Source organism: Macaca mulatta, chromosome 19 (assembly GCF_049350105.2).
Source record: "Macaca mulatta isolate MMU2019108-1 chromosome 19, T2T-MMU8v2.0, whole genome shotgun sequence".
Lineage (NCBI taxonomy): Eukaryota > Metazoa > Chordata > Mammalia > Primates > Cercopithecidae > Macaca > Macaca mulatta.
Genome location: NC_133424.1, coordinates 49,980,157 through 50,007,252, shown reverse-complemented (window position 1 = coordinate 50,007,252; position 27,096 = coordinate 49,980,157). Strand labels below are relative to the sequence as shown.

Below are 27,096 nucleotides of genomic sequence, written 5' to 3'. Positions count from 1 at the left end.
GACCCAGAGGATGGGAAGACGAGATCAGTCTGGCCTCTGGTTGTCAGAACGGGGGTTTTATTTATTAAATGGAAAGTTATATTAACAATGAAATGAATCAGACGGGGCCGGGGTCGTCAGGAAGAGGTTTTGAGGCTGGGGTGGGAGGCAGCCGGGTGTGGCTGCGGCCGCTGTGAACCACAATGTCGTCGTATTCATCCTGGGGGCAAAGGGGACCAGGCAGAGGGGCTCAGGTGGCTGTCACTTTGCCTGCCACCCATGTCCTCATAGAGCACCCTAAGAATTGGGTCTTGCCTCAAAGCCCAAGTTTCCCTGCTCCTGGCTAAACCTCCCCGTTTCCTAGCTCTCAGAACTCCATTTTCTTTTCTTCTCTCTTTTTTTTTTTGAAATGGAGTCTCGCTCTGTAGCCCAGGCTGGAGTGCAATGGTGCGATCTAGGTTCACTGCAACCTCTGCTTCCCAGGTTCAAGCGATTCTCCTACCTCAGCCTCCCAAGTAGCTGGGATTGCAGGCATGCGCCACCACGCCCAGCTAATTTTTGTATTTTTAGTAGAGACGGGGTCCTGCCACGTTGGCCAGGCTGGTCTCGAACTCCTGACCTTGTCATCCGCCCGCCTCGGCCTCCCAAAGTGCTGGGATTACAGGCGTGAGCCACCACACCCAGCCAGCACTCCATTTTCAAGGTCACTTCTACAGACCAATTTCTAGCTCAGCCGTCACTCCAGTGTTTCGGCAACTGAGGTGGCCCTCCTCCACCCCTTCTCTCTGCCTTTACCCAAATTCCTCCACACCCATCATTTAGCACCGCGCCTTGCCCAAGGTTGCATCCATATAGCTGGGTTCTCTGACTCTCTCTCTCCCCACCGCTGGCGTGGGTCCTGCCCCACCACTGCTGGTGTTCAAATCACTGCCACGCAACGTTGTCTTTTCACAGCCTGAGATCTCCAACTCCTGCTCCCTAAAATCACCCCTGGTGCTGCCACCCACCCCTGCCTGTGTTCACCAATCACTGCGACCAAGGTCTTTTCTCCACCCCTGCCTGAGTTCTACCTTTGCCACTGTCTTAGTTTTTCAGTCACTTCTGCCCAAGCTCTTCCCACCACCCCTGTCCAGGTCTCTCCTGACTAGTGCCCCGTGTCACTGGCCGCTGCTGCCTGAGTTCTCTAACAGCAGCCCAAGGTCGGTGCCTAATTATCTTCTCCGGCTTCTTGCCTGCCGGTCTATCCTGAACCCCCAGCTGGGCTGCCCTGTCTCTCCTGACTCACGCCCTCGTCTCCGCTGTCGCTGTCGCTACTGCTGCTGCAGGGGCCGGGTTTGTCGTCCTCGCCCTCAGGCTCAGGGGCTCCGTGTGCACGGAGGAGGCGGGCGAGGATGGGGCTGGGCCGGAGCATGGCACTGCCCAGTGGGGTGCGGCCACCGTACATGCGGGCAACAGGGTTTGCGCCTGCCCTCAGGAGAAGCTCCAGCACATCGGCCGCCTGGGCCTCCACTGCCAAGTGCAGAGGGCTCCGGCCGCACGTGGGCTCCTGTGGGGGAGCAGCAGAAAGGTCAGAGGGCCCGAAGGCGGGATAAGCCCCCTCCCGCCGACGGCACCTTCCCCCAGGTTGGGGCTCACCGGTTTGTCAAGGTCAGCTCCAGCATCTCGGAGCAGCCGAACCATCTCCACATCTTTGTGGATAACGGCCACATGGAGTGGGGTGTGGCCTGGGGACAGAGTGATTGGTGTCAGATGAGGTGAGGGGTCCCCCCTGTGCTTTGATCCTGAGGGAGGGTCACGTGGCCTGAGGGTGATCAGGTTTGGGGGCTGGTTCCTGAATTCGTGGGTATGGCAAAGAGGTACCTGGGTCCTGTCTTGGATGGCCTGAGCTTGCTGGCAAGTGCTAGGCCTGGGTTGTTCGAAGCCTGGGGCCCGTGGGTAAAGAGCCTGGGTTCTGTGGACAGGGGGTCTGGATTTTGGGGCCAGGTGTAGACCCAAGTCTCTGCTCTTACTTCACAAAGGACCTGAGCTGGCATGCTGGCTCACACCTGTAATCCCAGCACTTTGAGAGGCCAAAGCAAGAGGATCACTTGAGCCCAGGAGTTCAAGAAGCAGCCTGGGCAACATGGCAAGACCTCGTCTCTACTAAAAATAAAAAATAAAGGCTGGGCACGGTGGCTCACGCCTGTAATCCCAGCACTGTGGGAGGCCGAGGCAGGCAGATCATTTGAGGTCAGGAGTTCCAGACCAGCCTGGCCAACATGGTGAAACCCTGTCTCCACTAAAAATACAAAAATTAGCTGGGCCTGGTGGCACATGCCTGTAATCCCAGCTACTCAGGAGGCTGAGGCAGGAGAATGGTGTGAACCCGGGAGGCAGAGCTTGCAGTGAGCCGAGATAGCACCACTGCACTCCAGCCTTGGTGACAAGCAAAACTCCATCTCAAAGAAAAAAGAATAGGCCCGGCATGGTGGCTCACACTTATAATCCCAGCACTTTGGGAAGCTGAGGCGGGAGGATCACGAGGTCAGGAGACTGAGGCCATCCTAACATGGTGAAACCCCGTCTCTACTAAAAATACAAAAAAATAGGCCGGGCGCAGTGGCTCAAGCCTGTAATCCCAGCACTTTGGGAGGCCGAGACGGGCGGATCACGAGGTCAGGAGATCGAGACCATCCTGGCTAACACGGTGAAACCCTGTCTCTACTAAAAAAATACAAAAAACTAGCTGGGCATGGTGGCGGGCGCCTGTAGTTCCAGCTACTCGGGAGGCTGAGGCAGGAGAATGGCGTAAACTCGGGAGGCGGAGCTTGCAGTGAGCTGAGATCCAGCCACTGCACTCCAGCCTGGGCAACAGAGCGAGACTCTGTCTCAAAAAAAACAAAAAAACAAAAAAATAGCCAGGCGTGGTGGCACCAGGCATGGTGGCACATGCCTGTAGCCCCAGCTACTCAGGAGGCTGAGGCAAAAGAATCGCTTGAAACCGGGAGGCAGAGGTTGCAGTGAGCTAAGATCACACCACTGCACTCCAGCCTGGGCAATAGAGCAAGACTCCATCTCAAAAAAACAAACAAACAAAAAGAATAAACAATAAATAAAAAATTAGCCAAGTGTGGTGGTGCACACCTGTAGTCCTAGCTACTTGGAAGTCTGAGACCAGAGGATCATTTAAGTGCAGATCAAGGGTGCAGCACACTGTGATGGTGTCACTGCACTCCAGCCTGGGTGACAGTGAGATCATCTTTAAAACAAACTTAAATTGGCCGGGCACAGTGGCTCACGCCTGTAATCCCAGCACTTTGGGAGGCTGAAGCGGGCAGATCACGAGGTGAGGAGATCCAGACCATTCTGGCTAACATGATGAAACCCCGTCTCTACTAAAAATACAAAAAATTAGCTGGGTGTGGTAGTGGGCACCTGTAGTCCCAGCTACTCGGGAGGCTGAGGCAGGAGAATGGCATGAACCCGGGAGGTGGAGCTTGCAGTGAGCCAAGATAGCGCCACTGCCCTCCAGCCTGGGTGACAGAGCGAGACTCCATGTCAAAAAAAAAAAAAACCTTAAATTAAGGTTGCTGCCCAGGCACGGTGGCTCACACTTATAATCCCAGCACTTTGGGAGGCCGTGGCGGGCAGATCACCTGAGGCCAGGAGTTGAAGACCAGCCTGGTCAACATGGTAAAACCCCGTCTCCACTAAAAATACAAAAATAAGCTGGGCATGGTAGCATGTGCCTGTAATCCTTGTAATCCCAGCAACTCAGGAGGCTGAAGCAGGAGAATCACCTGAACCTGGGAGGTGGAGGTTGCAGTGAGCCAAGATGGCGCCACTGCACTCCAACCTGGGCAACAGAGCGAGACTCTATCTCAAAAAAAAAAAAAAAAAAAAAAAAAGGTACCAAGTAGCTGAAAAGCCTGTGACCTGGGGCTGAGAGGTAGGCCCTGAACACTGGGTCCTGAATGACCTCAGTCCATCTGAGGAGGGGTCTGGTCTCAGGTGGCTGGGCTTATAGGCAGGGAAACAGAAACTTGGATGTTAGGGCTGTGGGCAGATAAGCCCTTCTTCCCATGAGGCTAAGGAGGGCTGTCTCTGAACCCTGCTGCCCATCGCTGGGAACCTGGGGTGCCAGAGTTTCACAGAGGGCCTGAGCTCTGCATTCCCTGGTCCTGGGTGGGGTAGGGATCCCAGCTGCAATGCATTCTGCAGGTGGGGAGCCTGGGGGCCCAACAACTGGATCCTGGCAGCTCTGGGTCTGTGGGTGACAGGTCTGCATCCCAAGTGACCTGGGGCCTCCAGGTGGGGGTCCTGGGTCCTACATATCCAATTCTCAATCATCTGGACCCTGAGTGGAGGTCCCTGGTCCCAATGTCTGGGCTCCTGAAGCCTAGGTATGATTTCCCAAGGAGCTCGGTCTCGAATCAGGGAAGCTGAGCCCAGGGCCAGGTGCTCTCGCCTAGCCCGGGAGCTGAGTCCTTCCCTGATGATGCACGACCCTCACCCTCGTAGTTTTCAGCCTCCAGCTGCAGCTTCCAGTCCTCCTCACTCTCCTCTTCTTCCTTCTCCAAGTCGGAATCGGGGTACAAGGCGACAGGGGTGTGGTTGGTGTCGGGAGTATGGTCAGGGCCCTGAGCGAGGGAGGTGTCGGGGGCTTCCCTGGGGCGCCGGGGGCGGGGCTGAAGCAGGGCACGGGCACAGGCGTGTGCTCCCACACGGCAGGCCAGGTGCAGCGCCGTGTGGCCCCTACGCTCCGCCACGCACAGCCCGGCGCCTGCTGCATACAGCTTCTCCACCGTGGATGCCTCCCCCAGGATGGCTGCCAGGTGCAGGGCCGTCTGCAGAAGCAGAGGACAGGCGGTAGGGAGTCACACTGGGGACCCTGGACCCCAAGCCCTACACCATCCCCTCGTGGCTCACCTGGCCTAGGTCATTCTGCAGGTCCATGTACTCAGTACCAGCTGAGAAGCCTAGAAGAAAATCCAGGAAGGGTTCATGCTGATGAATCACGGCCAAGTGCAGTGCCCTGGGGACAAAGACCGGGGTCAGAGGGCAAAGTTCAAGTCCTCTTGCATTCCTTCATTCGACAAACATGGGGCGCCTCCTGTATGCTAGGCCTTGTGACCACAGTTCCCAGAATCCCCTGTCAGCTAGCTGGGAGGTCAGAGGTCAGAGTTTCATCAGCAAATTCGTGGAATCAATGTTTATTCACTGGGATTTCCACTTCTGCCCAAGATGAAGTAACATGGACCAGAATCCCCTCCCAAGTGAAACAAACAAGCAAACAAGAATCAGACGAAATACAGTATATGAAGTAACAGTGTTGAAGACACCGGACATCGTGCAGTGAATCACAGTGACCCCTGAAAGACAGGAAACACAAGGTGGGGCCCACACTTGACTGCCACAGTTTATTGTCTTGAGAGAGAGTCAAAGCCATGGTGCAGAGAATCCAAGCAGAGCCCATCAGGCTGTGTGAGGTCAGGAGATGGACATGGAGGAAGAGTGTGTGGAGACCAGGGTGGCTAGTCACAGGACAGGGTACAAAACAAAGACAGTTGCCAAAGGAGAGACTCCTGGGGGAGGTTCTCTTGCGTATTCGGGAGAATACGGACCAGCCATGCCCGTGAGTCTGTGGGGATGGGAAAACCATCCAAAAGGATTTCAGAAAAGTGCTTGTTACTCACACGGGGCCAGGAATCGTGAGTGTTCCCACCAGCCAGGCTGGAAAAACATAATCACAGGCTATTGGGTGGGATACTTGCCTCAATAGTGGGGAATTAATTAGCTGTAGATGGGGTACTGCTCAACACCCACCTAACAAACCATAAAAGCAATAACTTGAAAGACTCAAACTACTACTTCTGAGTAATTTAATTCCACCCCAGAATAATATTCAAGAATATTTATAGGAATACACAACTATCCAGACTAACAAGGTAAAATTCACAATGTTGGCCGGGCGCGGTGGCTCACGCCTGTAATCCCAGCACTTTGGGAGGCCAAGGTGGGTGGATCGTGAGGTCAGGAGATCGAGACCATCCTGGCTACCACGGTGAAACCCCGTCTCTACTAAAAATACAAAAAATTAGCCGGGCGTGGTGGCGGGCGCCTGTAGTCCCAGCTACTCGGGAGGCTGAGGCAGGAGAATGGTGTGAACCCAGGAGGCGGAGCTTGCAGTGAGCAGAGATCGCACCACTGCACTCCAGCCTGGGCAACAGAGCGAGACTCTGTCTCAAAAAAAAAAAAAAAAAAAAATTCACCATGTCTGGCACCTAACCAAAGATTATCAGGCATGTAAAGAAGCAGGAAAATATGATCCATAATAGGAACCATCAATCAATTGAAACTGACCCAGAAATGACACAAATGTTAGAATTTGCAAACAAGAATATTAAAACAGTTCATTATGCTGGGCACGGTGGCTCACACCTGTAATCCCAGCACTTTGGGAGGCTGAGACAGATGGATCACTTGAGGTCAGGAGTTTGAGACCAACCTGGCCAACACGATGAGACCCTGTCTCTACAAAAAACACACAAAAAATTAGCCAGGCATGGTGGCACGTGCCTGTAATCCCAGCTACTCAGGAGGCTGAGGCAGGACAATCACTTGAACCGGAGAGGTGGAGCTTGCAGTGAGCCGAGATCGTGCTACTGCACTCCAGCCTGGGCGACAGAGTGAGACTCCGTCTCAAATAATAATAATAAAATAAAATAAAGTTCTTTTACTCTATGTGGAATGGCATAATTTCACTTTAAGGTAGCCCATGATAACTTAAAGTTGTAAACTATCAACCCTACAGCAGGAATCAGCAAATTTTTTCTGTAAGGAGCCAGATAACTATTTTAGTCTATAAGTCAATAGTTTCTCTTTCTGTTTTTTGTTTGTTTGTTTGTTTCTGTTTTTGTTTTGTTTTTTTGAGATGGAGTCTCGCTCTGCTGCCCAGGCTGAAGTGCAGTGGCGTGATCTTGGCTCACTGTAACCTCCGCCTCCTGGGTTCAAGCGATTCTCCTGCTTCCCAATTAGCTGGGACTACAGGCGCCTGCCACCATGCCCGGCTAATTGTTTGCATTTTTAGTAGAGACAGGGTTTCACCGTGTTAGCCAGGATGGTCTCGATCTCCTGACCTCGTGATCTGCCCGCCTCGGCCTCCCAATGTGCTGGGATTACAGGCGTCAGCCACTAAGCCCAGCAGTCATATGGTTTATTTTGACTACTCGACTCTGCTGTGTCAGTATGTAAATGAATGAGCTTGCTTGCATTCCAAAAGAACTTTATTTATGGAGCTTGAAATATGAATTTTATATATTTTCACTTGCCATATAACATTATCCTTCTTTTGATTTTTAGAAACTGTTTAAAAATGTAAAGACCATTCTTAGCTCATAACCATACAAAAGCAGATGGCTGGCTAGATTTTGCCTGGAGGCCATAGTTTGCCAACCCCCACCTTAAAGCAACCACTAACATAACAAAAAGAGGAATATCCAATAAGCAAACAAAAAAAAAAATGAAAAACACTATTCAGAAGGAGCAGGATTGAAAAAAAGTAACAAAAACTATACCCAATAAAAGGCAAAAAGGAGGAAAAAGAAAACATAGATAAATAGAATATATATAATAGAAATGGGATAAATTTACACAATCATATCAATATCAAATTAAATGTAAATGGTCTAAACACTAATTAAAAGGCAGAGACTGGCTGGGCACAGTGGTTCATCCTTGTATCCAGCGCTTTGGGAGACCAAGGTGGGAAGATTGCTTGAGCTCAAGAGTTTAAGACCACGGCTGCACACAGCGGCTCACACCTGTAATCCCAGCACTCTGAGAGGCCACAGCGGGTGGATCACCTGAGGTCAGAAGTTCGAGACCAGCCTGGCCAACATGGTGAAACTGCTGTTGCTACTAAAAATACAAAAATTAGCCAGGTGTGGTGGCACACGCCTGTAATCCCAAATTTAGGAGGCTGAGGCAGTAGAACTGCTTGAACCCCGGAGGCAGAGGTTTCAGCGAGCAGAGACAGTGCCACTACACTCTAGCCTGGGTGACAGAATGAGACCGTGTCTCAAAAAAAAAAAAAAAAAAAAAAGAGTTTGAGAACACAGGGGGACCCTGTCTCTACAAAAAAATTTAAAAGTTTGCCAGGCATGGTGGCATGTGCCTGTGGTCCTAGCTACTCAGGAGGCTGAGGTGCAAGGATCACTTGAGCCAGGAGGTCATGGCTACAGTAGGCCATGATCATGCCACTGCACTCCAGCCTGGGTGACAGAGCAAGACCTTGCCTCAAAAAAAAAAAAAGGGTAGAGATTGTTAGATTGAATAAAAAAGCAAAGGCCAGGGGTGGTGGCTCATGCCTATAATCCTAGCACTTTAGGAGGCTGAGGCAGGTGGATTGCTTGAGCCCAGGCATTCAAGATAAGCCTGGGCAACATAGCAAGATCCTGTCTCTATTAAAAAGAAAGCAAAACCCAATTATACATGGTCTACAAGAAACACCCTTTAGATATAAATAAATTACCCAGACATGGTGGAGCAAACCTGTAGTCCTAGCTACTTGGGAGGCTGGGGTAGGGGGATGGCTTGGTAGGAGTTCAAGACTGCAGTAAGCCATGATTGAGACACTGTATCCAGCCTAGGTAAGACCCTGTCAATAGGCAGGCAGGCAGGCAGGCAGGCAGGTAGGTAGGTAGATAGATAGACAGAGATAGACAGAGATAGATAGAGATAGAGAGAGAGAGAGAGAGAGAGACAGATGATAGATAGATAGACAGACAGACAGAAATACAAATATTTTTAGGCCGGGTGTGGTGGCTCACACCTGTAATCCCACCACGTTGGGAGGCCGAGGTGGGTGGATCACTTTAAGTCAGGAGTTCCAGACCAGCCTGGCCAACATGGTGAAATCCCATCTCTGCTAAAAGCACAAAAATTAGCCGGATGTGGTGGTGCATGCCTGTAATCCCTGCTACGCGGAAGGCTGAAACATGAGAATTGCTTGAACCTGGGAGGCAGAGGTTGCAGCAAGCTGAGATCATTCCACTGTACTACAGCTTTGGTGACAGAGCAAGACTCCAGTCTCAAAAAAAAAAGAAAAAGAAAAAAAATACTGAATTAGGCCGGGTGTGGTGGCTCATGCCTGTAATCCCAGCACTTTGGGAGGCCAAGGTGGGCAGATCATTTGAGGTAAGGAGTTTGAGACCAGCCTGGCCAACATGGTGAAACCCTGTCTCTACCAAAAAAATTACAAAACTTATCCGGGGGTGGTGGCACCCCCCTGTAATCCCAACTACTCGGGAGGCTGAGGCAAGAGAATCACTTGAACCCAGGAGGACAAGGTTGCAGTGAACGGAAACTGTGCCACTGCACTCCAGCCTGGGGAACAGAGTGGACTCCAACTCAAAAAAATAATAAAGCATACTGAATTAAATGAAAATAAAAACACAACATACCAGAATTTGAGAGATATTGCTAAAACAATATTGCTAAACAATAGTCAGGAGCAAATTTATAGCACTCAATACCTATACTGGAAAAGAGGAAAAAAGAAAGGTCTCAAATCAATGATCTCAACTTTCACCTTAAGAAACTACAAAAAGAAGAACAAATTAAAGCCAAAGTAAGCAGAAGAATGAACATAATAAAAGTCAGAACAGCCTGGCATGGTGGCTCATGCCTGCAATCCCAGCACTTTGGGAGGCTGAGGCAGGCAGATCACGGGGTCAGGAGTTTGAGACCAGCCTGGCCAACATGGTGAAACCCCATCTCTACTAAAAACACAAAAATTAGCCAGGCATGGTGGTGGGCACCTGTAATCCCAGCTACTGGGGAGGTTGAGGCAGGAGAATTGCTTGAACCCAGGAGATGGAGGTTGCAGTGAGTCAACATGGTGCCACTGCACTCCAGCCTGGGCGACAGAGTGAAACTCCATTTCAAAAAACAAAACAAAACAAAACAAAAAAACCGGCCGGGCGCGGTGGCTCAAGCCTGTAATCCCAGCACTTTGGGAGGCCGAGATGGCGGATCACGAGGTCAGGAGATCGAAACCATCCTGGCTAACACAGTGAAACCCTGTCTCTACTAAAAAAAAAAAAAACTAGCCAGGCGAGGTGGCGGGCACCTGTAGTCCCAGCTACTCGGGAGGCTGAGGCAGGAGAATGGCTTAAACCCGGCAGGCGGAGCTTGCAGTGAGCTGAGATCCGGCCACTGCACTCCAGCCTGGGCGACAGAGCGAGACTCTGTCTCAAAAAAAAAGCCAGGACAGAGACTAATTATATAAAAAGTAAAAAAAAAAAAAAAAAAAAAAGAAACCAAAATTAAGTAATGAAATGTAATGAAAATTAACAAGATTATAAAGCTGGTTCTTTGAAAAGATAAATATTTCTTCAGTGCCTCCTGGGTCAGGCACTGCTTGCATCACTGGGCATACAGCAGAAAACACAACAGACAAAAAACCCAGTACAGTCCCTCATCTGGGCTTTGCAACTGCAGTTCCTTCTCCCTGAAATGCTCTTATCCTGTTTATCTATTGCCTCATTTTCCTGCTTTATTTTTCTCCAAAGTACTTACTACCTCTGACTTTATTTCCTTCTCTTACTTTCTATGTTTCTTTCTTTCTGCGTGTCTTTCTTTGTTTCTTCCTGTCTTTCTGTTTCTTTCCTTCCTTGCGGTCTTATCTGTTTATTTAGTTCCACTAAAATGTATGCTCCACAAGCGCTTAAGTTTTTGTCTGTTTTCTCCACTGCCTTTATCACTAGCACCTAAAACGGAGCCTGGAATGTTGTACTGTGTAAAGAATATTTGTTTAACAGATGGATCCTTGGTCTCGTGGAGCTTACATTCTTTTTTTCTATTTTCCTTTTTTTTTTTTTTTTACTTTAATTAGGAATTCAACATAGAAGAGCTTACATTCTCTCTCTTTGAATTTAAGATTTGAAGAACACTGCTCAGATGACAGGATCTTAGAGTAAGGGACCAAGCATTAATTTTGGAAATCAAACTTTAAGGCTCAAATCAGGAACTAAGAATCAAAGATCATATTTGGAGGTTAGAAGTCAGGAGAAGCCACAGTTCTAACAAAAGTCTCAGGACTGGAGTCAGGTTTGGGTATCAGTGGATACAACGTGGATTCCAGGAGCTGAGAATCATAGTTCAGGAAAAGGTCAGAAATGATTGGGTGAGGATCATAGCTGGAAAGAAGATTGGTTTTGTTAAAAGTTAGGACTCGGGGGTTAGAGGTCAGGAAGTTCAGCATCGGAAGTCAGATTTAGGAGTGTGAGGTTAGGAAGCCTCAGGGATCAGACACTAATGGGGAATCAGATGCCGGGTCCTAAGGCTCCGTTTGGCAGCCTAAAGTTCACTCACGTGTCCCCATCCTCAGTGACGTAGCCGAAGACGAGGGGAGCCCACGACAGCCCCGGGCCCAGCTCCGCGCCCAATCCCGGTCCTCCGGGGGCCGCTGCGTCCGGACCCAGGGAGCCGAGGCCGCTGTCGCACCATTCATCTGCGTCGGCAGCTTTTCCCAAGCACGCGACCCCAGCCATGGCCCCCGCCACCTCAGGGGCCCCTCGCAGTGGCCCGCCTGTAGCTGGGCTTTGCCGGGAGTTCTGGCGCTTCCGCCCTGCGGGAAATTCCCCACCACGCCCCCTGATTCATCCAATGATAATATGCTGAATCGCTCACACCCCGCCCCCGTGCCGCATGCTGACCAATCAGAGTATTCGAGAGGACTACGACTCTCTAGCCGTTCCCACATTTTCCGGGCGCCCTTTACCAACATGGCTGCTGACGCCATGACTTCTGGGACTCGTAGTCCGGTCCTCGCGCGCTTTCTTACCTAACTGGGGCGCTCCGGGTGTCGTAGGAAAGCGCGTCTGCGGCCGCAATGTCTGCTGGGAGTTGTAGTTCAGTGCCCTATCCCGGCCACTCCCATTTCTGGTGCCGTCACGGGACAGAGCAGTCGGTGACAGGACAGAGCCGTCGGTGACGGGACACAGTGGTCGGTGACGGGACAGAGCGGTCGGTGACAGCCTCGAGGGCTTCAGCACCGCGCCCATGGCAGAGCCGGACCGTGAGTCGGGAATCCGGGTGGGAGGGTCGGGCCGCGCCGGGGCCTGATTGAAGGCTGCAGGCCCCGGGGCCCAAGGGCGGCCGCAGTGGGGCGGGAAGTAGGGAGCGCCTCGGGGAGTGGGGTTCTGAGGGTTGTTGCTAAGCGATCTATATCGCCAGGCTGGTGGGTTTCTGGGTCGCAGGGTGTTCAGGGTTCGTTTACCACATCCACTTGCCAAGTTGCCAATGATCGCGTGTTTCTCACACCTTGGTTGCTAAGGACCCTCGCTGCAAAGAACATAAGTTGCCCCGGTCCCGGCTGCTAAGGGTACCTGATTGTTAGAGGCAACCAGAGGATGCTGAGGGACCCCTGCTGTCCCCTTCTATGGCTTCCCCTTGTTCCGCGCCTCTCCTAAACCTACCGCCTCCACTGCACCACTGCACCTCCCTCCTAAACCTGCCTCCCAGCCAAAGCGTCCCTTCCCTTCTCTCTTCCTTTCTAAACTTCCCTCTGCCTTGTAAATCTAACCCTTCCCGCACACACACTGACACACTGTCGTGTCCTTCCTAACTCCTCCTGAGTGTTCCTTCATGCCCTGAATCCCTTAGGTAGGAGGAGGAGGATCGCTTGAGCCCAGGAGTTTGAGGCTGCAGTGAGCTATGATCGCACCATTGCACTCCAGCCTGGGTGACATGAGCGAGACCCTTTCTCTAAAAAGTAAAAAAGAAAGAAAGTAAGTCAGGGCCAGACACAATGGCTCATGCTTGTAACCCCAGTACTTTGAGAGGCCAAGGTGGTTGGATCGCTTGAGCCCAGGAGTTCAAGATCAGCCTGGGCAAAAGCCCCTACTTTCTCCCTCTCCTTCTAAATCTTCCTCTCCAGCCTCTCTGCCCCTCACTAATCACCTCTCCTGGCATCACTTTGCATGCTGATAAGATTTTTTCTCCGCCCCCTCCCTCCCCGTGCTCCATTTTTACCACCATCCCATCCCAGTGTAACTCGGTTGGTGGGTGTTCTGGCCCCTCACTGACCATTTGAATCCCTTTATTCCCCACTTAATCATTCTCCCCACTGTAACCACCTCTGCTCCCCTCCCTCAGCCTCTCACCCTCTGGAGACCCAGGCAGGGAAGGTGCAGGAGGCTCAGGTGAGATGGGCGAAAGGGTGGAGGGGAGGAGAGAGATGGACTTGTTCCACAGCCCGCAGGGGGGGAGGTGGCAAAGGGGAGACAGTCACCCCACGGCCCTCGGCTCATTGCCCCAATCCCTCACACCACCCAGTGCAGCTTTCTGGGGAAAGGCGGATTCTGGGGATTGTCAGAGAAGCGTTTCCAGCCTCAAGTCCAGGCCTGCCCTCCCAAACTTTCCTCCTTCCTCGCCACTGCCTGCCATCCCTTCTGAACCAAATTTGTCCTGGGCCTGGAAGAGACAGGTATCCCATTTGGTCTTGGAACGCACAGATCTCGTGGACAAGTGATGGGAAAAAATTATCTCACAGTGTGATGATAAAAGTAACTCAGGGGGCCAGGTGCAGTGGCTTATGCCCGTAATTCCAATAACTCAGGAGGCTGAGGCGTGAGGATCGCTTGAGCCCAGGAGTTTGAGGCTGCAGTGAGCTATGATTGCATCGTTGCACTCCAGGGTAAAACAGCAAGACCCTTTCTCTAAAAAGTAAAAAAGAAAGAAAGTAACTCAGGCCAGACACAGTGGCTCATGCTTGTAATACCAGTACTTTGGGAGGCTGAGGTAGGAGGATCGCTTGAGCCTAGAAGTTCCAGACCAGTCTGGGCAACGTAGGGAGGCCCCAAAAAATCTAAAAGTTAGCCATGTGCAGTGGTACATGCCTGTAGTGCCAGCTACTCATGAGGCTGAGTTGGGGAAGGATTGCTTAAGCCCAGGAGTTTAAGGCCGTAGCATGCCATGATTGTGCCACTGCTCTCCAGCCTGGGCGACAGAGCAAGACACGGTCTCAAAAAAAAAAAAAAAAAAAAAAAAAGGAAGAAAAGTAAAGAAACTCAGGGCACTGTGGGAGCACAGAGAAAAACTTTCTGGGTCAAAGAAGATTCCAGCCAGGCCATTCCCTGGAGGAATCCACAGGCTGGTCTAGCTGTCAGACCAAGATACAGACACAGTATAAGTGAAGAGTGACTTAGAATTTTCTTAGACAAGGTGAGAAAAGGTGATCCACACGACAGGTATCGCTTGTGCAAAGACCTGGGGGCATGAAGGAGTGTGATGTGTTCCGTAACTGGGTGGCTGGTAGGGGTCAGCTCGTTATAGTCACGGTTAACATTTACTGATGGCTTACTCCAGCTGTGCACACTGTTTAGTGCCAAACTTGCCTCATCTCACTTCATCTTCCTGGCATCCCTGTGAAGAGAAATGCCTATCATGGCCATTTTACAGAGGCAGAATTTGAAACAGAGGTGTTAAGTCACTTGTCCCCTGTCCCTCGGCTAGAGGAGCAGGGAAAGGTTTGAGTCCCCCAGCACTGGGCACACCGCCTGCCAGAGGCTGCCAGGAGAGGTGGACAGGCAGTCTCACAGGAGTTTGAAGGCCCCCCATCAGCACCTCCAGCTCTCCCTTAGGCCAAGCTGCCGATACATGCTGGGCACAGGCCTTCCACACAGCCTCACTCTGTACAGCCTGCAAGAGTGCCAGCCCACCCACACCCCCAAGATTGCCTGTCAGACGTGGGGTGGTGCAGAAGCGGGCATCAGAATACCTCACAAATGCACAGTGGAGCCTTGCTGAGGATATAAGAGCCTCCTGTTAGGCTGTGGCAACTCACTCGCCTGGCCCCCAAAGCACGACCAACGTCAGATAAAAAGGTTGAATGTTAAAAAGGATCCTCAGTCCCAAAGAGAGAGATGCGAGGATGTAAAATGCAGCATTGTCCGTCACAGGGCAAAACTGGAGACAGTCCAAATGGCTGTTAGTGGATGGGTTAAATGAACTATGGTTCATCCATACAATCCAATACTATGTAGCTGCTCTGAAAAATGAGGTGAGGCTGGGCACGGTGGCTCACACCTGTAATCCCAGCACTTTGGGAGGCAGGAGGATCACTTGAGCCCAGGAGTTCGAGACCAGCCTGGGCGACATAGCAAAATGCCGTCTCTTTTTTAAAAATTATCTTTAAAATTAGGTAGGTCTGTAGCATATCGTTCTGCAGAAAACTCAAGATGTTGTACTATGACCTATTTCTGTAGAAATAATTAGTTTTATGCAGAGGAAACTGGAGTAATTACCATTAAGCTTAGCTAACAGTGGTTATCTTTATAAGGGTGGGCTTGGGTAATTACAAGGCATGTGCCCCAAGTCATATGTTGTTGAAGTACGCGCGAGTGTGGTCAAGGTTTTTGCAGAGGTTGTCCAATCTCTCTCTCTCTCTCTCTCTCTCTCTCTCATTTTCACTCTCTTTTTTCTCTCTCTCTTTTTTTGAGACGGAGTCTCACTCTGTCACCAGGCTGGAGTGCAGTGGCGCCATCTTGGCTTACTTCAACCTCCGCCTCCCGGGTTCAAGCAATTGTCCTGCCTCAGCCTCCTGAGTAACTGGGACTACAGGCGCCTGCCACCACGCCTGGCTAATTTTTTGTATTTTAGTAGAGATGGGGTTTCACCGTGTTGGCCAGGATGGTCTCGATCTCCTGACCTCGTGATCCACCCGCCTCAGCCTCCCAAAGTGCTGGGATTACAGGCCTGAGCCACCACGCTCGGCCTCTCTCTCTCTTTTTAGATAGAGACAAAGTCTCACTGTGTTGCTCAGGCTGGTCTTGAACTCCTGGCCTCAAGCAATCTTCCTGCCTCAGCCTCCCAAAGTGTTGGGATTACAGGCATGAGCCACCACGCCCATCTGGAGTTGCACAGTCTTAAAAAGCAATTTTTTAAATTGTCATATGTTTGGAAAGGAGGGTCTTATTCAAAAAGGCTTGGACGCAGAGCAGTGAGTGGCCGGGGAAGGGGTTGTCTGAGGTGGTGGCTTGGTCAGAACTGCATTTTGGTGAAATCTCTTGCAGGGCCCAGCCGTGGTCCAGCCTGAAGCAGGCATTCATTCCGAGGTGGAGGAGCTCCTGGAGCTCCTGCCAGGAGCCAGACCCTGTTCTCAGTGCTGGGCACCCAGGCAAAGTCCCTGCCCTTGTGGACATCCTGGCAATTCCATAGATGTCCGGGAAAACTGGAGAAGCCAGAGAGAAGGGCCTTTCAAGTGGAGCGGGGCGAGCTGACCCAGACAGCCTCACATGCAGGGCAGCAGGGTGAATGGGAGGTGGAGATTGAGGCTGAGAGGCTGGGGGAGGAGGCTGGGGCAGGACCCCTGGAGGAGAGGACAGGCTGGACCAGGTGGAGCCCCGGGGAGGGAAAAGGAGTTGGCGGACAGCCCCTTAGGAGACTAAGCGTACGTGCTCTGGACCTGAAGCACTGCAGCCGGAGGGTGAGGAGGGAGGCGGGGGCAGGAAACATCTGGCTGACTGGGGGACAGGACGATCACGTTGAGATGAGGCCTGGGAGGAAGATGGGTTTGGGGGAGATGCCAGGATCCGTTTGGGACATGGTAGGAGTGAGAGGCTGGGGGGCACCTAGGGCAAGGTGTCCAAGAAGCCAGGGAACCCCAGATCTGGGGGCAGAAAGATGGTGTCATGAGTGACGAGGCAGAGGCCATTGGCATGGATGAGGCAGGTAGCCCCAGGAAGCTGGAAAAAGAAAGCAGAGAGGCCCTGGACAGAGTCCCAGAGACCTGCCAGTCCAGAGCTGGGCTGAGGGCAGGCTTTGAGGAAGGACTCAAAGGTTGCTGGAGAGGTTGGCAGAGAGTGTCTGGGGCCTGGAGCAGGAGGGGGCACATAGGTCCTTGCAGTGAGCACTGAGGCTTTGCATTGGAATCATTCCCAGAGTGACTTGGGACATTATTCAGAGGTCCCCAGAGCTGCTGGGAAGGGACAGCAGGCCCATGCTCCAGGGCACCCAGGGACAAAGGGAAGACCCCAGGCTGTGATAATATTAACAGCAACAGCCAGCGCTTACCGAGCACCTTCCCCGCTCCTGGTGCCGCACCCAGCACCCACACTCCCTTTCCAAGGTGAGGGACACCCAGACTTAGAAAATCAGAGTCACAGCCAGGCACAGTGGCACACGCCTGTAATCTCAGCACTTTAGGAGGCCGAGGCAGGAGACTTGCTTGAGCCCAGGAGTTCAAGGCCACCCTGGGCAACACAGGGAGACCTTGTCTCTACAAAAACACAAACAAAACAAGATTAGCCTGGCGTAGTGCATGCGCCTGTGGTCCCAGCTACTTGGGAGGCTGAGGTAGGAGGATCCCTTGAACTTGGGAGGTTGAGGCTGCAGTGAGCTGTGACTGCGCCAGTGCACCCCAGCCTGGGTGACAGAGCGAGACACTGTCTCAAAAAAAAGAAAGAAAGAAAGAAAGAAAAGAAAAGCGAAGCCACTCCCATGAGGTTGTGCTCCTGGGGACTGGCATGGCCAGGACTCCAACCCAGGCAGCCTGTCCCAGAGCCCTCGAGCTAGCCCCAGTGCAGTCTCTCCACCACCCCACACTTCCTCAGGCCACCTTCCTGCCACAGCCTTTTCCCCAAACCTGGTATCACCCCCTCCCCTCCCTCCCTAATCCCACCTCTCGGGCCTGGCCACCCCACCTCACCCCTTCCAGGACTCAGATTCAGACTCTGAGGGAGGAGCCGCTGGTGGAGAAGCAGACAGTGAGTATCTTCCTCGAAGGATGGGGAGCAGGGTTCTGGGGGGCGGGGGGATTTCAGGGCAGGGGTGTGGGTGATACCTCCTCAACTCCATCAGGAGTGACATTCAAAGTATGTAACAGTGGGTCGGGTACCAGTGCCAGAGCAGGCTCCTGGAGGCTCCTGGCTGGGCCAGGCCTCGTGCCTTTAGATGTGGGGAGGCCGGGGACCCCAGGGCTGGGGCCAGGGTGCTGGAGACATCCATGCCCCCTGGCTGAATGCCCGGTCCTGCCGCTGTGTCTCTTCTCTCTGGCCAGTGGACTTCCTGCGGAACTTATTCTCCCAGACGCTCAGCCTGGGCAGCCAGAAGGAGCGTCTGCTGGACGAACTGACCTTGGAAGGGGTGGCCCGGTACATGCAGAGCGAACGCTGTGAGTCCCCTGTCAGGATTGGGCCACTGTGCCCAGCTCCTGGCCTCAAGTGACCTCCCATCCCCAGCCACTTGAACCATGTATTGAAACCTTTTCTTTACAAGTAGCAAGAAACACAACTGGAACCGGCTTAAGCCAAAGAGGAGTGTGTTGGCTCTAATCCAGCTTGAAGCACGGCTGGGCCTAGGTGCTTCCACTTTGTTAAAAATCGTAACTCTCTCTGATGCTGCTTTTCTTGTGTCGGGGTAAAGGTAACTCCTGGCAGTTCCAAATGCAGGTTCCACCAACCTAGGAGCTGCCACCGAGAGAGCACCTTTTCCCAGTAGTTCAAACCAAACAGCAGAGATTCGCTCCCACTGAGCCAGGTTGAGTCACGTGCCTGCCCCCAAGTCTCCGATTGGCCAGACCTGGGTCGCTTCTCCATTGCTGAGTGAATTACTGTACGCTGACTGACCAGGCCTGTTTCATAAAATGGGGATAATGATTATGGTATCTAACTCATAAGGTTATTGGGGGACTAAATAAATTAATATAGGACCAGGTGCAGTGGCTCATGTATGTAATCTCAGCACTTTGGGAGGCCATCGCGGGAGAATCACTCAACACCAGGCATTCAAGACCAGCTTGGGCAACATAGTGAGACCCCCCCATCTCTACAAGAAAAAAAATAGCCAGATGTGGGGGCGTTGCCTGTAGTCTTAGCTACTCAGGAGGCTGAGAAGGGAGGATTGTTTGAGCCCAGGAGTTGGAGGCTGCAGTGAGCTATGATGGCACCACTGCACTGCAGCCTGGGCAACACAGTGAGACCCTGACTCTAAAAAATAAATAAATAAATAAAATTTTAAAAATAAATTAATAAAAATGCAAATGCTTAGAGCAGAGTCTGGAACATAGCGAGAGCTGTGGCAGCGTGTGCCGTGGTTATTACTACAGGAGGCTTGTTTCAGATATGGTGGATAGGTGTCTACTTACTGAGTCACCATGAAATTTATATTTCTTTTTTTTTTTTTTTTTTTTTTTTTTTTTTTTTTTTTTTGAGATGGAGTCTTGCTTTGTTGCCCAGGCTGGAGTGCAGTGGAGTGGCACAATCTCAGCTCACTGCAACCTCCGCCTCCTGGGTTCCAGCAATTCTCCTGCCTCAACCTCCCAAGTAGCTGGGATTACAGAAGCACACCACCACGCCTGGCTAATTTTTTTATTTCAGTAGAGACGGGGTTTCACCATGTTGCCCAGGCTGGTCTCAAACTCCTGAGCTCAGGCAATCCACCCTCCTCAGCCTCCCAAAGTGCTAGGATTACACGCGTGAACCACCCCGCCTGGCCTGAAATTTATATTTCTTGCCATGAGTTGAGGTCACCGAAGTCTGAGAAACCAGGCCCTCAGCAGTCCTCAACTAGAACAATCGACCCTTTGTGGTTCCTGAGCAGCCTTTTGTTGAGGACGTCTTCTCCAGTGTCCCTGTCCTCCAGCTGCCACCATCTCTCTCCTCGGGCAGCCAGGCCTGCTGCCCTGAGCCTCCCTCTCCTGCGGCAGGCAAGCAGCTGTCTGCAGCCATCTTTTAGCATGGGCAGGCCCCAAAGACAACACAGGCAGTGGCTACAAAGCATTTGTTCCTTGTGTCCTCCTGCTCCTGGATTCTGGGGTAATTGGCTCATGAGGGTGCCCATGAGGAGATAGTAATGAACAATAACAATTAATTGAGGCTGGGCGTGGTGGTTCAGGCCTATAATCCCAGCATTTGGGGAGGTAGAAAGCAGGAAGATCGCTTGAGGCCAGGAGGTCAAGACCAGCTGGGGCAACAAGCAAGACCCCTTCTCTGCAAAAATATAAAGGTGAGGCTCCAACCCTCACCTAACCGCTCTAAAGCTTTATTTATTTATGTATTTATTTTTTTGAGACGGAGTCTCACTCTGTTGCCCAGGCTGGAATGCAGTGGCGCTATCTTGACCCACTGCAACCTTCGCCTCCCAGGTTCAAGCAATTCTCCTGCTTTAGTCTCCCAAGTAGCTGGGACTACAGGCGCCTGCCACCACGCCCAGCTAATTTTTGTACTTTTAGTAGAGGCAGGGTTTCAGCATATTGGCCAGGCTGGTCTTGAACTTCTGACCTCAGGTGATCTGACCCCCTTCGGCCTCCCAAAGTGCTGGGATTACAGGTGTGAGCCACCAGGCCCAGCCCTAAAAATTTCTTTTTAACTACTTAATTGAGCCTTCACTATTTGCCAGGCACTGGGCTCAGCACTTTACAAGTGTCCTATTATTTGATCTTCACATTATACCCATAAGACCATTATGGAAGTGATCTGGACACAGGAGGAAACGGAGGCACAAAAAGGTAGTGACTCAGTGCAGGGTCAAACAGCTGCCAAGTGGCAGAGGCAGGATTTGACCCCAGGTCCCCTGAATCCAGACCATATATAGCCACCACTGGATTCAACCAGGCCTGGCCCGATGGCATCTCAGAGTTAAAGCTCAGGGCTGAAGCTGTGGCAGGCTTTGTGCTCTGTTCACCTTTGCTGTACTCCCTTGGACAGGGTATCCCAGAGGCATCTGACCCACAGCATGTCACACTTGTGCCTGTCTATCAGCTGATGGGCAGATGCCAGAGTACTATGGCCTGGTGGCTAATCACCAGCCACCAGCTATTTCTGTTTAGCCCTGGGCTCTTATCCTCAAGTGGCCTTTTCTCAAGTCTAAGTTGGTATAATTTCCAACAGTGGATTCTTTTTTTTCCCCCCTTTTTTTGAGATGGAGTCTTGCTCTGTCACCCAGGCTGGAGTGCAATGGCATGATCTTGGCTCACTGCAACCTCCACCTCCTGGGTTCAAGTGATTCTCCTGCCTCAGCCTCCCAAGTAGCTGGGATTACAGGCACGTGCCACCACTCCCAGCTAATTTTGTATTTTCAGTAGAGACGGGTTTTCGCCATGTTGGCCAGGCTGCTCTCAAACTCCTGACCTCAGGTGACCCGCCTACCTCAGCCTCCCAAAGTTCTGGGATTACAGGCATGAACCACCGCACCCAGCCAAACACTGGATTCTTTATCCTCTGGCTGGCTCTTCCGCAGTCCATTGTGTGACTTCTTCCCCTATCTGAGCCCCAGTTTGCTCGTTTATAGAATGGGGATGTTAACACCATCCCTCTCTAGATGATTGGAAGGCCCATCATGCATCTGAGATGCTTGCCCCAGGGCCTGGCATGGAGTAAACGGTGTCAGGGGCCGTGATGGGTGGTGCTATTATAGGGACTGAGCAAACAGTGTCATATGGTGCATAAGTTCCTCTCCTCCAGGTCGCAGAGTCATCTGTTTGGTGGGTGCTGGAATCTCCACATGTAAGTAACCCTACTCCCCAGCAACCACCCCCAGGAATTGGGGAGTCCCTCCCAAGGGCTGGGGAGGAGCCCTGTCTGAGGCCTGTCCTGGGAGAGTTAGTAGGGTATAGACCAACTGCTCCCTGACCCCCCTCTCCCAGCTGCGGGCATTCCCGACTTTCGCTCTCCATCCACTGGCCTCTATGACAACCTAGAGAAGTACCATCTTCCCTACCCAGAGGCCATCTTCGAGATCAGCTATTTCAAGGTTTGTGTTCCCCCAGGAAGGGGCGTCTGTGAGGGGTGGGATGGGGGTCACCTGGCTCCAACCCTCGTCCTACCTGGGGCATCTGGCCCTCTGGCTGTCTCTCCTACAGAAACATCCGGAACCCTTCTTCGCCCTCGCCAAGGAGCTCTATCCTGGGCAGTTCAAGGTGAGATCTTTTTTTTGCAGGGGGCAAAACAGGAAAGGTTGGGGGAGGGCACGCATGGGAAGCGCCCCCAGGGCCCTGCAGACAAATATTATGTAGCCATTAAGTACATGGGTGCTGGGCCCAGACTGCCTGCATTCGTGTCCTGGTTCCTCATGTCTTCATCTTACGACCTTGAGCCTCCGATTTGCCTCCTGTGAAGCGAAGCTGATGGTACTGTCTGAAGAGGGCTGCTGCGAGGCTTAGCTGCACCCATGATGCGGTGGAGAGCCCGGGACCCTGCAGCCAGGCTGCCTGGGTGCGAATCGCAGCTTTGCAGCTTACCCACCATGTGACTTTGGCGACACAGTCCCCTTCCCTGTCCTTCAGTTTCCTCATCTGTGATCTGGGGATAGTGGTGGTCTCTCCCCAACACGGCTGCTTTGCTTATTCCCTGGGGGTAAGACAGTCGCAGTGCCTAGAACAGTTCCTGGCGCATGGTAGTGGCCTGTGGCTGTTCCCTGCAATGATCAGCAGTGCTGTCGTTCTTCCCTGCAGCCGACCATCTGTCACTACTTTATGCGCCTGCTGAAGGACAAGGGGCTGCTCCTGCGCTGCTACACGCAGGTAGGCGGATGCGAGCATCCTGGGAAGAGGATGGGCGGGTGGAACAGGCATGGTGTCCTCAGCGGAGGAGCAGAGCTGCGTGCCCAAGAGCTCAGGCAGGGACTCCAGCAATGCAGGGCCAGGGCTTGGCCTACTGCGTCCTTGCTGCATGACCTGCAGTGAGTCAGGTCTTCTCTGCCTCAGTTTCCCCTTCTGTCAAACACGGTTTGCCCTCTCAGGTCTGCAGTGAAGTGGCAGTGACCTCCTCTCAGGGCCATCCCGTGTGTGATGTGAAAGGAGCCCATGGCTGAAGGGACTCTGTGTGCACTATAGGCACCCCAGATTTCACACTGGTTATGAGGGTGTTTCCAAAGTGACTTCATCTAAGAAAATCCATACACTATGACAGGCGTCCAACAAGTAGATGTCTGCCTTAAGGAAGGGACACCTTTTTATACTTTTTTTGTGCTTTGCCCAATTATAAACATGGCTCGGACATGTCAGGTGCTTAGCCGAGGGCCTCTCCCTGGGGCATTCAAGCAAGGATGGCTCACATTGTTGGAGAGTCTCACAAACCCTAACAGTAAAAAAATCTTGATGGGCTGGGCACAGTGGCTCACACCTGTAATCCCAGCACTTTGGGAGGCCAAAGCGAGAGATCACTTGAGCCTAGGAGTTCGGGACCAGCCTGGGCAACATAGGGAGACCCTGTCTCTACAAGAAATACCAAAATTAGCTGGGCAGGGTAGTGTGTGTTTGTAGTGCCATCTACTCAGGAGGCTAAGGTGGAGGGACTGCTTGAGTTCAGGAAGTCAAGACTACAGTGAGCCGCGATGGTGCCACTGTACTGTAGCCAGGGAGACCTGGTTTGAAAGAAACAAAAAACAAATCAAAACAACAACAAAATGTTGCTGCCTCTACCTGTTTTATGAATATGTATAGAAATTACATGATGCACTACAACAGTATTCATTCAAGCTCTAGATCACACCTCAGAACCCTGAATTACAAAACAGGTGGCTGGACACAGTGGCTCACACCTGTAATCCCAGCACTTTGGGACGCTGAGGTGGGCAGATCACGAGGTCAGGAGTTCGAGACCAGCCTGTCCAACATCATGAAATCTCGTCTCTATTAAAAATACAAAAATTAGCCGGGCGTGGTGGCGCCTGTAACCCCAGCTACTCGGGAGGCTGAAGCAGGAGAATCGCTTGAACCCGGGAGGCGGAGGTTGTAGTGAGTCGAGATTGTGCCACTGCATTCCAGCCTGGGTGACAGAGCGAGACTCCATCTCAAAAAAAAACCAGAGGGGTAACATTGAACATAAATAAGTGTTCTAGTGTTTCTCCCTGCACCTGGCAGTTCGGCACCTGCAGCCCCGAAAGCTACCACCAGAGGGAGGAACAACTCGCTTTAGATTCAGAGTTCTCAGGTGGGCCAGGTGTTCCCGCCTGGGGCTGCTGGGAGGCAGAGGGCAGGGGAGGCCTCCTTCTTCCAAGAGGAGGAGTCCTGTGATCCCAGCACTCGGGGAGGGCAAGGTGGGAGATCGCTTGAGCCCAGGAGTTCAGGACCAGCCTGGGCAACATAGGGAGACTCCGGGCTCAGAATAAACCTTCTTCCCAGAGAGTCACCATTATTCCAGGACGTGGCTCAGATATGATAACAGCTCACTCGAAGCCAAGTGCTTTCTGTGGTTGATGTCATGACACCCACCCCAAGACCCTGCTGGCCCTTGTTTGTCAGCTTGTGTCAAAGTAAATGTTCACTGAGTTGATTCCCTGTTGCAGGGAGGGAGATGATGGACGAGATGGAGACGCCACATACCGAGTATATAAGATGGCCGTGGGACCCTGGAACACAGTTAGGCTGGAAGGGGAGTCAGAAACAGTGTATGTGTTTGGGAAAGGGGGTGCTGATGTAAACCCCTTCTCTACTAAAAATACAAAAATTAGCCAGGCGTGGTGGCATGTGCCTGTACTCCTAGTTACTCGGGAGGCTGAGGCATGAGAGCTGCTTGAACCTGGGAGGTGGAGGTTGCAGTGAGCCAAGATTGCACCACTGCACTCCAGCCTGGGTGACAGAGAGGCTCCATCTCAAAAAAAGAAACACAAATGACATATTGCATACAAACTATTATATAAAGGCCAGGCACGGTGGCTCACGTCTGTAATCCCAGCACTTTGGGAGGTCGAAGTCAACGTCAGGAGTTCAAGATCAGCCCGGACAACATGACGAAACCCGTCTCTACTAAAAATACAAAAATTAGCTGGGTGTGGTGGCGCGCCTGTAATCACAGCTACTCGGGAGGCTGAGGCACAACGTTCACTTGAACCTGGGAGGCAGAGGCTGCAGTGAGCCGAGGTCGCACCACTGCACTCCAGTACTCCATCTGGGGTGGCAGAGCAAGGCTCCATCTCAAACAAAACAAAACAAAACAAAACAAAAACCAATATATTATATAAAGGTGGAAAAAAATGTTCCACTCTCATATTTCATGAAACCTTTTTTTTTTTTGAGACAGAGTTTCGCTCTTGTTGACCAGGTTGGAGTGCAATGGCGCGATCTTGGCTCACTGCAACCTCTGCCTCCTGGGTTCAAGCAATTCTCCTGCCTCAGCCTCCCAAGTAGCTGGGATTACAGGCGCCCGCCACCATGCCCGGCTAATTTTTTATATTTTTAGTAGAGACGGACTTTCACCATGTTGGCCAGGATGGTCTCGATCTCTTGACCTCGTGATCTGCCCACTTTGGCCTCCCAAAGTGCTGGGGTTACAGGCGTGAGCCACCGCCCCCGGCCTCATGAAACCATTTTATTCAAACATGTCACACCGTTCTTCAACCTCAGCCACTTTTGTCACTGATCCAGTTTTCAGGAGCACAATGTCTTTGCTCCTTTTTGAATTGTGAGGATGCAGCACTTTTGAAGCTATGTAGGATGCTATTTTCTCTCAAGACACAAGTATCCATTCAGACATTTAAACAGGTGTCTTGGTCAGGGGAGGCCTTTCTGAGAAGGTGACATTTAAGCAAAGACCTGTAGGAAGAGAGGGAGAGCACCTCGGGGGAAGAGTGTGTTCCGGGAAAGGGATGGTCAGTGCACAGGTGCTGAAGGGAGCCTGTATTCCGCTAGTTACGAACCTGTTTTCCACTAGTTTTGAGCCTGTATTTGGCTAGTTCAGAGAATCCCAAGAAGCAGGATGTGAGTGAACGATGAGGAGACTGCAGGGGAGATTGGAGGAGCCAAGGTCAGGGAGGTGACAAAGATGGATCCTACAGGGCGTTTGCAGGCCACAGGGAGGGACTTGGCCTTTACGCTGAGTGAGATGGGGCCACGGGTGGGTTCTGAGCACGGGAGGGATGTGACCTGACTCAGGCATTCCCAGGCTCCTCTGGCCGTGTTGGGGACAGACTATGGGGGCAGTGAGGAGGGAGCTACAGAGACCAGACAAGAAGCAGCCACGACGGTCCAAGCAGGAGAGGGTGGAGGCTGGACCAGGGCAGGGGCCATCACCGTGGGGAGAAGTGGTCAGGTTATGAATCTGTTTTGAAGATGGAACAATAGGACTTCCGGATAGAGGGGCCGTGGCCGTGAGAGAAAGAGCCCAGGACCACCTGAGAGCTCGCAGCCTGGTGCCGGCTGCTTTGTTCTGAGATGGGGGAATGGGGCAGGGAATGGTGCTGGGGGTGCATGAGGAATTGTCTTGTGGAGGCTGAGAGGCCTGGTTGACCAAGGAGAGAGCTGGACTCAGGAGTCTGGACAGAGGATGAAACTGGGGCACAAAAAGGTTGTGCGTTCATGCAGGGTCACCATCCACTCGGTGAGCAGAAAGATCCCAGCTCTGTTCCTGTGTGAGTTTGTTGCTAATTTGTGAGATGATGATTAAACTCACCAGACAGGATGAGAAACTTAGGCCTGGGAAGAAGTACTCTGGCAGGATGCTCACCGTGGTCACTGTCCAAGTCTGTCAGAAGAAAAACCCATGCCCTTAACAGTGATGGTGCTTCAACAGTGAGCCATTGTCACACCAAAACCAACATAGCTATGTTCTGGGGTCAACGTGAAGTACCCAGGCATCTCTCCGCTACTTGTGATATTTAATGTATGGATTTAACTACACATACATATTGAAAATGGCATATTGCTGGCTGGGCAAGGTGGCTCATGTCTGTAATCCCAGCACTTTGGGAAGTCAAGGCACACAGATCTTTTGAGCTCAAGAGTTTGAGACCATCCTGGGCAACATGGTGATATCCTGTCTCTACCAAAAATATAAGTTAGTTGGACATGGTGAAAAACACCTGTAGTTCCAGCTACTTGGGAGGCTGAGGTAGGATGATTGCTGAAGTCTGGGAGTTCGAGGCTGCAGTGAACTGTGGTCACACCACTGCATTTCAGCCTGTGTGACACAGAGTGATCCTGTTTAAAAAAAAAAATGGGCCGGGTGTGGTGGCACACATGTGTAATCCCAGCACTTTGGGACGCCAAGGCAGGTGGATCGCGTGAGGTCAGGAGTTCGAGACCAACTTGGCCAACATGGCAAAACCCCATCTCTACTAAAAATACAAAAACTAGCTGGGCGTGGTGGCACGTGCCTGCAATCCCAGCTACTCAGGAGGCTGAGGCAGGAGAATCGC

At 51.9% G+C, this 27,096-nt stretch overlaps 2 protein-coding genes across 12 annotated transcripts in view; one reads left to right on the top strand and one right to left on the bottom strand.

Annotated features, from left to right (window-relative positions):
- Nucleotides 1-37: 37 nt before the first annotated feature.
- Nucleotides 38-11,880, bottom strand: NFKBIB (NFKB inhibitor beta). 4 transcript variants are annotated; one of them, XM_015123803.3, is made up of 6 exons: nt 11,807-11,880; nt 4,888-4,993; nt 4,472-4,805; nt 1,615-1,703; nt 1,265-1,525; nt 38-199 (listed from the first exon to the last, which is right to left on the bottom strand). In XM_015123803.3, the coding sequence occupies exons 2-6, from the start codon at nt 4,912-4,914 to the stop codon at nt 98-100; spliced, it is 813 nt and encodes a 270-aa protein (XP_014979289.1). In that variant the 5' UTR covers nt 4,915-4,993; nt 11,807-11,880; the 3' UTR covers nt 38-97. The 4 variants fall into 4 exon arrangements, with proteins under 4 accessions (XP_014979289.1, XP_077832115.1, XP_077832113.1 ...); XM_077975989.1 differs by lacking the exon at nt 11,807-11,880 and adding an exon at nt 11,335-11,576 and having other exon boundaries at nt 4,472-4,529; XM_077975987.1 differs by lacking the exon at nt 11,807-11,880 and adding an exon at nt 11,335-11,576 and having other exon boundaries at nt 4,888-4,937.
- A 5-nt stretch (nt 11,881-11,885) lies between these two features.
- The window catches only part of SIRT2 (sirtuin 2), a 25,825-nt gene continuing 10,614 nt past the window's right edge, over nt 11,886-27,096 (top strand). For 2 of the 8 annotated variants that reach the window (XM_077982711.1, XM_077982708.1), the window contains exons 1-7: nt 11,886-12,040; nt 17,681-17,733; nt 18,023-18,136; nt 21,426-21,467; nt 21,608-21,714; nt 21,824-21,880; nt 22,415-22,483. In XM_077982711.1, the coding sequence (XP_077838837.1) occupies nt 17,733; nt 18,023-18,136; nt 21,426-21,467; nt 21,608-21,714; nt 21,824-21,880; nt 22,415-22,483 (390 nt within the window). In that variant the 5' untranslated portion in view covers nt 11,886-12,040; nt 17,681-17,732. Of the gene's footprint in view, nt 12,041-12,627; nt 12,753-13,119; nt 13,167-17,680; nt 17,734-18,022; nt 18,137-20,361; nt 20,471-21,425; nt 21,468-21,607; nt 21,715-21,823; nt 21,881-22,414; nt 22,484-27,096 lie in introns of all 8 variants that reach the window. The other 6 variants (XM_077982706.1, XM_077982709.1, XM_015123871.3 and 3 more) reach the window with 6 other exon arrangements.

What these genes read in the sequence shown, in the direction of transcription:
- NFKBIB (NM_001258157.1), bottom strand. Translation starts at nt 11,513, where the DNA reads ATGGCTGGGGTCGCGTGCTTGGGAAAAGCTGCCGACGCAGATGAATGG. An exon ending in GAGCTGACCTTGACAAACCG is followed by an intron (nt 1,526 to 1,614) that starts GTGAGCCCCAAC and finishes GCTCCCCCACAG; the next exon opens with GAGCCCACGTGCGGCCGGAG. An exon ending in GCGACAGCGGAGACGAGGGC is followed by an intron (nt 200 to 1,264) that starts GTGAGTCAGGAG and finishes CTTTGCCCCCAG; the next exon opens with GATGAATACGACGACATTGT.